The sequence below is a fragment of the Phragmites australis genome, chromosome 5 (assembly GCF_958298935.1).
Source record: "Phragmites australis chromosome 5, lpPhrAust1.1, whole genome shotgun sequence".
NCBI lineage: Eukaryota > Viridiplantae > Streptophyta > Magnoliopsida > Poales > Poaceae > Phragmites > Phragmites australis.
This window is the reverse complement of record NC_084925.1, coordinates 41,751,298-41,763,178: the sequence shown is the minus strand read 5'-3', so window position 1 is coordinate 41,763,178 and position 11,881 is coordinate 41,751,298. Positions and strand designations below refer to the sequence as shown.

Here is an 11,881-nt window from a genome sequence, read left to right as displayed (position 1 = left end):
TAAATTATAACATCCTCTGAACCATGAAAACTTTCAGATTTTTCATGACTATTTCAAAAATGTTTTGAATTTTTAAAGCATTATTGGAACACATCATTTTTTTATCTTTAAACTTATGGCCTGGTGGATGTGTAATAAGTTTAAAAATACTCTCGAAATTCAAAAACTACCAAAATAGTCATGAAAAATTCTAAAAAAATTATGGTGTGTAGTATGCTATAATCTAGCGCTCCAAAGAATTTCAACTCAAACAATTTCTTGTCTACTGAGTGCTACGTGGGTATTTTCCCTTCCTGCTTCTGGTCCTACCTCACGCGTCGACGTGACCTCTAGCGCTTCATCTCCCTCTCTGCCTCACAGGCTTCTGCCATCATGCAGTTATGCTCCTCCCTTATCTTTTGCTATTCCTCCTGAATGTGCTAGTGTGTTGCATCCCTTCTCTCGTCGGCTTACATCTCATGGAAGTGTCTCCAAGCGGTGTGGTGTTCAGTGTGAATGAGGAACACATTCGCTTCTGATTACTCAGTATCCAACCACTGTAAGAAATCACATAGTGGTGGCAGTGACTGCAATAAAAACCAAAATATTAAGTGGTAAATCTTAATTTTTTGAAGTAGTTTGGCAAGAAGTAATTACCAGGAGACGAGAGCCAACCTTGGTGCTACCCTTGGGTGGATCGTACTCATAGTTGTGGCACATGAAGAAACTCCTTCCATAAGTGTAGGAGAATCCGGATAACTTCATCACTCTACAAATGTATCCACACCAGCACATAGGCACTTAAACCCCATCAGGCGTAGTATCCGATATGTATTTCTTGGGAAAAGGACCGAACGTCATTTTTGTCGAAGTTGTGGAGGTTGAGGCTAGTGGTTTGGTTCTGCATATGAGCAGGAGATAATATATTTATATAGCAGATTTGTGCTGATGTATAGACTAAGTCTACGAAAATCAGCTCTGGAAAGCAGTTGCTTATGCAGTAAGGTGTGATCATATCAACTGAAAAGACTAGTTTTGAAAAGTCTACTTTTGAAAAGCCTACATATGAAAAGGTTGTTGTTGGCGCAAGATTTAGTAACCCGCAAAACACACAAATCCTTGATAACTATCGCTTTTCGCAGCGACATGTGACTATTTTACAGGACAAAACAGCAAAGATTTTTGAACTACAATGATGTAGCATGGATGCTTTATGAGCAGAGCAACAAAAAACCAACATGAAGCACTTCGTCTATCCCTAGGTGCTCACGGCGGCATTTACTCTACCCTAGGCAGCAAGAATAGAAGGAAAATGAAAAGTAGATGCAAAAAAGTGATGATTTGACTGTTAATTGCAATCGGCCTTCACCCCCTCAACTATTTATAAGGGTGGCTTGGACTTAGCCTCATGGAAATAAGAATATGACTCTTTATCACCCGTAAAACCTGCGTACGAACGCCTTGTTCAGTCGAAACTACGAAAAAGAATCCGAACAGATCTAAAAATCAAAATCGAGTCAGACTTGGACTCGAACTGAACGTTGGATGGTCCGATGAGAATAAAATTTTGACCACCGTAACATCCGGTGAAGTCAACCAGGCTAAAACCCTAAACTCTGCTTAATGAACACCGGATGTTCCAGTGTACAATGTGTCTACACTTTAGGCTTCACGGGAAAATTCCAAGAGATCCGAGCCTCTCAAAAATTATTTGTGTTCATCGAATAATCCGGCGCTCCCACCGAATGCTTCACCAGATTGATTTCCAGGAGAACCAAACTCTATGCAGAATTTTCACTTGAACTCACTGGATAATCCAGCACTCTCACTAGATGCTTAACCGAACTTATTTCCAGAGAACCAAACTCTCTACGGAATTTCCACTTGAACTCACCTAATAATTTGACAATCTCATTGGATGCTTAACCAAACTATTTTCCAGGAGATCAGTAGGATTTACTCGCACTAACCTGCTCTACCCGCTATATATTCCAGTGATGATATAGCCTAAACACCGGACCATCCGGCGATCACAAAAAATCTTCGCGGTGACACTTTTTGTATCAACACATGCCCCCTGTTTTTGTTAAATCTTGCATACTGAAAAACACCTTTATGCACAATAATCATGAACAACTCATTATCTATATTTAACAATTACTTAGGACGATGATAAACAATGCACCGGCCATACATGTATGATTTTAGGACGATGATAAACTACATCGGCCACATACAATTATGCTTCTTAGGGTGATGGCAAATTACATCGGCCATGCACATGTATCCCCACTCTCAAGTGTCTTGCCAAACACTTGGATAATATTTCTTCAAGTACTTCCCATTGAGAGCTCTAGAACATGTTTCACCCTACGAATTTTGCACTATATAAGAATTTCTTGGAACTATTTCTACTACCTTGTGTGGCCCTTCCCAACCCGAAGACCGTTTTCTGAATTTACCACTCTTTGTTCCAATGGGAAAAATTGTTTTCCATACTAAGTCCCCAATCTGAAATGTTTTTCTTTCATCTTCTTATTATAAGCTTTAGCCACTCTCAACTTATCTTTCTCAATCTCCCTCAACGCTCTTAATCTTTCTTTGGTGATATAATATATCCTATCCATCATAGAATCATAATAATCCACATCTGGAAAAAGGAATATGACACTTTTTCGTCTATAAAACCTGCCTACACACGCCTTGTTCGTTCGAAATTACCAAAAGAATTCGAATAGATCTGAAAATCAAAATCAAGTCGGACTCAAACTAAACACCGAATGGTCTAGTAAGAATAAAATTTTGACCACGAGAACATCCGACGATGTCAACCAGGCGGAAACCCTAAACTCAACCTGGTGCAGAATGTCCCTCTGCAAATAAAGGTTTTATTTCATCACTCGGTTTTTTGGTACCAACAAGAGTAGTAAATGAGGAGTTGCATAGTACTATATGTACCTCAAGCGAACGCACTTGGTCACTGTGTGTCGAATATGTGTCACGAACATTCGGCACGTGCCGCAAAAGCTCGGTCGGTGTGTATGTGACTCGGGTGCACGTCCGAGCCACGAACCAGGACAACTAGTCTGTGTATGCCTCCTCAGAGTGCGGCTGATCCTCATCCACGACGTTCTCGCAGCATGGTCCTATTTGTCAACCCACGTCTTCACACGAGTCGCAAACATGCTCTTGTATAAGCCCCCTTGCGTGTCAACCTGCAAAAACATAAGCAAATGATAATATGTGTTGCAATGTCTCAAATGAAAAGGTAATTGCAATGTTACATACATGTCTATGTTTGTAGGCACCGTCCTAGTCATCGGGAGCTTCAACAGCTGGAACTTCCTAAACTTTTGTATCATGCGATGCGATGAGTATTTCTCGACGTAGATGTCATGGGCGAGGGTGCACCGTGTGAGCTAGTACTCTTGGTCCCATAAGCACAACACCGAAAGTCCAAAAGGAGCCATCTGCGCCATCGCCGAGAGCCACATCGGCACCGGGGTTGGAGGGGAGGAGGTGTGGAGCTGGTGGAGAGGAGGAGAGCCACGCAGGACCACAGCTGGTGGAGCAGCGCCATCCTTGCCCACCACCACCGGCGCTGCACGCGCCTCCTCCACGTGCCCACCACGCCTCCAACCCCAGCCGACGCCTCCTCACGTCCAGATCTGGAGTAGGCAGGTGGGTAGGAGGCTGGGGAGGAGGCCTCCACTTTGGTGGGGAGGTGGTTGGTGTAGAGGAGCGAGACAGTGGGGAGGATAAGAGAGAGAGAGAGAGAGAGAGAGAGAGAGAGAGAGAGAGAGAGAGAGAGAGAGAGAGAGAGATGTGGGTGGATAAGGAGTCGGCCGGATGTGAGAGATAAGAGAGAGAGCCGGACATGAGTTTCTGCGAGCAAAAGTCCATTGGAATGAAATTTTGAGTTCGATCGCACCTTCACTGCTGGTTGGTACTATAAACTGGTAGTGAAGGGCATCACTGCCAGCTCAATTTATCAGCCAGCAGTGATTCCCTTTGTCACTATTGATTCATAAGCCATATTGGCTAATTTTTCTCGTGAGGCGTGTGGACCGGCAATAAAGCACTATCACTATTGGCTCATTAGGAACCAGTAGTGATGAGCTGGCATATATGGCCAGTTTTGTAGTAGTGAATGCTAATGGTCATCTCTTGAACCTCAAGGTCTATTTTGAGACACCGCATCAACCAAATGTACAAGTGTCTGATACTTTTATACATAGGTCTGGAGATACCATTGTCCATTGACTAAAATACGAATAGTACTACCACTTTCAGACTAAATAATATTTTACTGTCTCCATAAAAAACCTAAACTACTACTGATTTGACATATCTGGCAACCATCGACAAAAACCCTACTATTATTGTGATACAACATAAAAAAATACGTAAAACTACATCTACAATAATGAAAAATTTGTTACAAATATGGTCCAACATGTATCTATACTGCACAAAATATCCCCAGATCGCTACATCAAACACCTCTAAAACCTACATCTACTACCTCTCTTATGTCTACACTACATGTAAATCCTATATCTAATACCTAAGATACGTCTAAATACAAATCTAATTGCTAAAATATGAGTACAAATAGGATCTAGTTGATAAACTATGTCTAACCCTAATTCTAAACCTAGATCTACATTCTAACCTACGTCTAGTGACTATCCTACCGGGTTTGTAAAAAAACACATAAAAAATATATCTTTTTCCTCCAGCATGGTTTCATCGCAAAATTTCTCCTCCCTCCCCTCCCTTCTCCTCTCCTCTCCTCTCTCTCCTCCCTATCTCTGGGCTAGGTTGGAAGCAAATGGCCGACTAACATCGATAGGGCTGGCACGGCTAATTTAAATACCTAAAAGATCTTATCCACTGGTGGGACGACACCTTTTGGGTGGACTCACCCGACGCCGCAAAGACAAATATCTTGTCCATTCATTGGGCGAGAGCAGGGTCTCGTCCGACCCCACGTCAACTCATTTAATATTGTATGTTCACCAGAGTCCACAACGTCTCACCCATTCATTAGGCAAGATATATCTCTCGTTCGATGAATAGACAACAATAAACTATTTTTGCAATTTCGAAACGGCTATGTATTTTGTAAATATTTAAAAAAAATTCAAGAGGCAGTTTCTGTTTGGCCCAGCCGCCCAGAAGCTCGATGGATTGGACTAGGAGTGAACTGCCTCGATTTTATGCTAACCAGGCCCAGATTGTTCTTGAACCTAAAAATACTTTATCAGGACTCGGGTGATGGGTTGGGCCATAATTGTCACTTTCCTCTCAATGATCCTAACTGCCCAGTAAGGCGGTAACTTCAAGTTGGAGGCTATTCGTAGGACGTCCGGTAGCAAAGTTTCTGATTCGTGGTGCAAACAGTCACTTAATCGAGTTCAGTAATGTGTGGTGTCCAGTCAGATACGAATGGTACTACCAAGATCACAACACACATGCTATGGTGGTATGTCCAGTCAAGTCGGTAAGATTGCAACCATCACCCATATATACTGGGGATGAGTCTTGGTCCCGTGCATATATGGCAGACAAGGAACGACCAATCCCACCACGCATGGTGCTTGGAATCCTGCAAAAATGGAGTGCTAATTTGTGGTGTAGGTTTGTACAAACCAACCGAATAGGAGGTCATCCACCTCAGTACGAGTTCATCGCAGGTCTTTGGCAAGTATGTGAAGATCTGAGTTGCTAACCATGCAACCAGGGTGCCACGCTCGTTGCGTGAGGAGGTGCCCCACCTCCGCACGGTTAAGTGGTGGTGCTCTAGTTTGTTGGAGCATGTTTGAAGAGAAGTGCTCTACTGAAGCACAGGGGTCGTCTGGGTTGTCTGTTGGTCACCCTTTACTGTCGCTCGTCACCGTTTGATGGTGGTGATCGGCTGCGGAAGGCTTTGAGGGCTAGCTTCTCGAAGCGACGCTAGGTACAACTATGGTGGTGCACATGCAGATCTGAGTTGCTAACCATACAACCATAGTAAATCAAGGTTTTAGTTAGTAATTGTTCTATTTTAACCAATTGTGTACCTATTTAGTCTAAAATTATCTACTATAATGCATAATGTGCACCATCATTTCAAGGCAGGAAACGAAAGTCGCAGTAGAAAAACACCTGAATGATGAATAAATAATTAATACATGTCGTTAACCCAATATAGTACACGCATACATAGAGTAAATAAGGTATGTATCAATATTACATGCAGTTCATCATATTCTATACGAAATTCATCCCCTAGACTAGGAAGAAATCTTATAGATATTCAAAAGTAATATAATACGGAAAGATTAGCCTCGAAGATTCTCAGTACGTTATGTATCATTATGTATCATCAGAGTAACTATATAAGAAGACGTAACTTATGATCATTTGCTTGTTAGCAGCTCTATCCATCTACTAACTTAAATTTTCAATTAATTTCACATGAAGCAGTTAATTAAATTATCCAGTAGATCTAAAAACGCAACTCACTACCTAAGAACGGATTATCATAGATGTTAAACCCTATTACAGATGAGAATAGATTCCGTCTCTACGAAAATATATATGATATCAAGCTTACCACAGACAGTTAAAACTCTGTTTGCAACGTAGCTACACACAGACGGATTCGCTGAAGAACCGTCTGTCTGTGATACTATTTTTAGAAAAATAAGATTTTGGACGTAGGAAAATAAAATGAATCTTTTAGCACCCGAGCCACGTCGTCACAAGTAACGCGATTTTTCATGTAAAATACGCACGCATATGGTTTGTGGGTGTCAACCAACCTTCAATCTTCGTCTCGCTCGTAGATTCCTTACCATCTCACATATATATCATTGTTGATAGCAATAGCTAATAGGATATTTTATCCTTTTGACACTTGTTGTCTGAAATTTTTGATAATTATTTGGGTATCTAAATTACTTCCAATGAAAAGGTTATAAAATATAAAGTTATAGATCTCGTCGAAAGCTATAATTTTTATATAATTTTTTTTATTTGAAATCATTTAAAATTTCATAAAATACTTACCTTATTGACACTACCATTTTTTAATGACCATCTATGTCTTATAACACATCATAGATAATTTTTGTAAGTAAATTTTATAAAACTATAACTATTTACACTTAACTGTTACAAAATTATAATTTTTGAAATGAGTTTTACAATACTACAAGTATTTGTTCCTCTAGTAACACAAAAGTATTTTTTTTCACAAAACTACAACTATTTTGCACAAAATAGTTGTAATTTTGTGTAAAAAATATATTTTTATGTTACCAGGGGTACAAGTACTTGTAGTTTTATGAAAATCGTTCTAAAAGTTATAATTTTGTGATAGTTATGTGTAAATAGTTATAGTTTTATAAAATTTACCCTTTTTTTAATTTTCGTCTGTGGTTTATGACACATCATATAATCACATACGATTTTTCTTAATATCATATATGTCTTATGGCACATCACAGACGATTTTTTTTAATATTCATCTGCACCTTATGAGACATCACAGACAATTTTTCTTAATATCTATATGTGTCTTATCATAAACGATTTCTATCAAAAATCGTCGATGACTTTTGACACGCCGAGACGACTAATCATGTTATATTTTATCAATCGTCCCTAGATACTATCCGTGACAGGTACTAAAATATATATATATATGATAATTCGATTGCTTCCACTGCTTCTGTGTTAGTGACAGTCAAATATAGTGCTAATAAGTCTCACATAATACCGCATGAGACCCAACCCAGCTTGAAATCGAAATGCTTGGATACCCTAAGCACCTACTCCTACCTAGCTACTGGATGTTACATGGATACGTGATGCTGATTGACGGAGCCATGCACGTACATTACGTGGTTGCTACCTACTGGATCTTGCATTCTTGCCCAGTCAGGCACCCATATCGTCTTCCACGCTCTTGCCAAGTCATACGGTTCATCCAGATAGCTAGCCCACAGCACGTCTAAAAGAAAGAAAGCTAGCCCACGGCAGAACAAAGACTCGACTCGTGAGTCCCGAGTCGCGCTAAGCAGAGAGGTGATGGAGTCATGCCTATTTAATTTCGTGTTTTCAACTAACCCGAACATGGCGTGTTGCCCGCGCGGCGTCCAAAAGTCCAATAAAAACTTTAGAAAATGGAGCAAAAGATTGAGAAATCCGCGTGATGACATGCGAGACGTACGCTTGAGCGAGTTGGGCTGATCGATAGCCTTCCGAATTTCTGACGCCTAGATGAACGCATCTTATTATGACTCGACTCGTGGCTTTGCCGGGAGCAATCGCGTGCCTACTGGTTCGGCTGAGCCGGAAGAACTACTGTCACTTACCGACCGGCCTACGCATGGACCCAGCCGTCAAAGTCGCCAGTCGTCGGCACGCACTCCAGCCGTTAAACGACTTCACTTTTAGCCACTACTCACGCCGGTGTCCGACTTGGAATGGATGCAGGTGTTCACTATAGTACAGTAGTAGCGTTGCTGATGAATGCATGTGAATCAGGTTGGTTGAAAGCGTTCAACAAACCTTCGAGATCACTAGATCTTCCTGCACAGAGTTTAAGCATCAAATGAGAGCAATATTTTTACTTAATTTTGCCCATGAGTGGTTAAGCTTTCACACAGGGTTGTATGTATATCACAGTTCACACAAGCTACATTGTCTACATTTTTTTTTGCGAATAGCTACATTGTCTACACGAGCAAAAGAAGCAAAAAAAACTTTATGTTTGCCCCCCCCCCCCCCCCACACACACACACACACAAACACCCAACTTTCTAATTTTCACCCAAACCACATCACATGGCGTGTTTCATGTGTGGCTTCGAGTGATGTCGACGTTGACGAGGACTTCACAACAATACTACCAATGTTGTCCATTGCATGAGTGGCGAAATGAGTGGAGAGGTCGAAAGCTCAAAGGTTCTAGTTGGCAAGCTAGTGTATTCAGGGAGGAAGATCACATCGCAGTGGCTCAGTATGGCTCGCTAGGTGGCGGTAGCAAGTAGAGTCGCGCAATACACAGTTGGGTACCACCGTAGTAGCGGCATCTTGCACAACTGAAGTTCTCGTTGAAGAGAGAGCGGGCACAGCAGGAGGAGAAAACTTGGGAGGACCAAATGATTGCAAATAGAAATGCAATTTAGCCACTTCATAAACGAAACATCAACGAGAAATGTAATGATTTACCCATTCTTATCCGATTCATATGTCCCAAAACTACTCGCCTCAAATTGGGATGGCTAAAATGGCCCTCTACCGAAATGGCATGGCACACTGTAAACCAATCCAAACAAGAAAAGGGAACTGAAGAAAAGTGGGCAACCCAAAACAAAAACAAGTGCGCAAGCGGTCATCCAGCCGAGCCAAATACCATTCGCCATTCTCCGCTTGTGGCGTGTACGATTCAAACGTTCAACGGTCAACATTCAAAACTCGCCTTTCTTTTTCTTCGCTCTTCCCGCCCCGCGCGCCATTCAGACAGACGCCGCTCCACAGGTCCACAGAGCACGCCCACGTTCCGCCCCGCAACATTCTCGCCACGCCGACGCCCCAAAACCCCAGTCAGCCCGCCGGCTCGTACCGCACAGCGAATCGGACACGTCTTTTGCCGTGCGCGCCTGCGCGGGGATGGCCACGCCGATGTCCCGCCCTCGCCCGCGCGCGGCGCGGGTGGCGGTGTCCGAGATACCGCTCGCCACGAGGCGGGCGAGGTTGCAGCCGCCCGTGCGGCCTGCGGACGCGGGGCCCGGCGCGGAGCCCGCCGTGCCGAGCCACTTCCTGTGCCCGATCTCGCTCGACTTGATGCGGGATCCCGTGACGGCGCCGACGGGGATCACGTACGACCGGGACAGCGTGGAGGGGTGGCTGGAACGGGGCCACGCCATGTGCCCCGTGACCGCCCGCCCGCTGCGGGTGGAGGAGCTCATCCCGAACCACGCCACGCGGAGGATGATCCAGGAGTGGTGCGTCGCCAACCGCGGCCTCGGGGTGGAGCGCGTGCCCACGCCCCGCGTCCCCGTCTCCGCCGCCGAAGCGTCCGAGCTCCTGGCGGCCGTGTCCGCAGCCGCGAGGCGAGGGGACGGGCTGGCGTGCCAGCAGCCGGCGGCCAGGGCCAGGGCTCTCGCGAAGGAGAGCGAGCGCAACCGCCGGTGCTTCTCGGCCGCGGGAGCCGCCCGCGCACTCTCGTCTGCGTTCTCTCACCTCGTTGAACAACCGGCTGGGACGGCGTTGACCACGTCCGGCGCACTGGAGGAGATCTTGACCTCGCTAGTCGTGTTCTTCCCTCTCGACGAGGAGTCCAGGCGCTGCATTGCCTCTCCGGCATCGCTGAACGCCGTCGTCTCAATCCTGTCCCACGGCGAAGTGGCCGCTCGGGTCAGTGCCGCCGTCGTGCTCCGCGAGATCGCCTCGTCATCGGACAGCCAGTGCCTCGACGCGATGTCCAAGACCAACGGCGTGTACGATGCGCTCATCAGGCTCTTGGAGAAGCCCATGTCGCCGCAGGCCACCAAGGCCGCGCTGGTCACCGCCTACTACCTTGTCACAAACACCTATCGTGCGGCCTCGCGCTTGGTCGACCTCGGCATGGTGCAGCTCCTCGTCGAGCTTCTAGTCGACTCCGACAAGGGCATGACGGAGAAGACGCTCGCGGTGCTGGACAGCCTGTTCCTCACGGAGGAAGGCCGCGACAAGGCGTACGCGCACGCATTGGCCGTGCCGGTGCTCGTGAAGAAGATGCAGCACGTGTCCGACATGGCGACGGAGTTCGCCGTGTCGGCGCTGTGGCGGCTGTGCAAGAACTTCTCCGACGAGGGACGGTGCAAGGCCGAGGCGCTGCAGGTGGGTGCGTTCCAGAAGCTGCTGCTGCTCCTTCAGGTCGGCTGCATGGGTGCGACCAAGGAGAGGGCCAGCGAGCTGCTCCGGCTTCTGAACGGATCGAGAGGCAGCGTCGAGTGCATCGAGACGGTTGATTTCAAGGGGCTCAAGAGACCCTTTTGAGTGTGCAGAGACTAGGCTAAGAATTGAGATGTGGATACAAGATACATATACGATCAGGCTTAGGAACTTTTCTCATTTTCTTTTTCGGAAGAATTGCACCTCCTCCCTGTTCATGGCCATTCTGCAGTGATATACACGATCATACAGCCGAAAAATAAGAGCGTTGCTATTTGTCATATGCCTCAAATTCAGTTTTTGTCCAACAGCATCCGAAGTATTTTCTTCTTCTCCTCCGATGCATCAGTGACATGCTCCCCCGCCTCTAGCCATTTCCGGAGGCACCCACCACCGGATCCACTGTTGCCACCCTCTCGCCACATTAACCTGGCCTTCTTCGTCGCCCGCGCCCAGCGACGCCCCAGCTGCCTCGTCGTTCCGTCCCTACCCCCGTCCCCGCCTCCTCCGTCGGGTCAACCCTTCTCGCTAGACCTCCTCTAAGCCTAGTAATGAGGAAAGTATCCCTCAATCACCCCTATCGGGAACTACCGTCGGAAAGACACCATCACTTGAGCACACCTCCAAGATGCCTGAAATTTAGGAGGTGTGAAAACATTATGCATTACTCTTGCAACTGCAATGCTCCAAGATTCTCACAATTTGCATGTTAGTTCTGAATCTTCTTGGCTCTTCTAGTTAGGAAGAGATGTCATGTCCCCCGACTGATACTCGTATGTATATCGATTCTATCATCTATTTTATATTTTATTTATCTATCTCTTTAATATGAATCTCAACTTATATAAACGAATCTGATAAGCTATATGTCCGCATGCTCTAACGGAATTTTCCGTTGTGTGCCACGCCCGGTGACTACGGAGCCACCGTCCGGGCGACCCGGGCAGCTGTCCGAGCTCAACCGATGTAC

General features: G+C 45.4%; 1 protein-coding gene across 1 annotated transcript; it reads left to right on the top strand.

The window, feature by feature from the left end:
• Nucleotides 1–9,445: 9,445 nt before the first annotated feature.
• Nucleotides 9,446–11,192, top strand: LOC133919752 (U-box domain-containing protein 20-like). The gene has a single exon (XM_062364248.1). The coding sequence runs from the start codon at nucleotides 9,646–9,648 to the stop codon at nucleotides 11,014–11,016; it is 1,371 nt and encodes a 456-aa protein (XP_062220232.1). The 5' UTR covers nucleotides 9,446–9,645; the 3' UTR covers nucleotides 11,017–11,192.
• The last annotated feature ends 689 nt before the right edge of the window (nucleotides 11,193–11,881 follow it).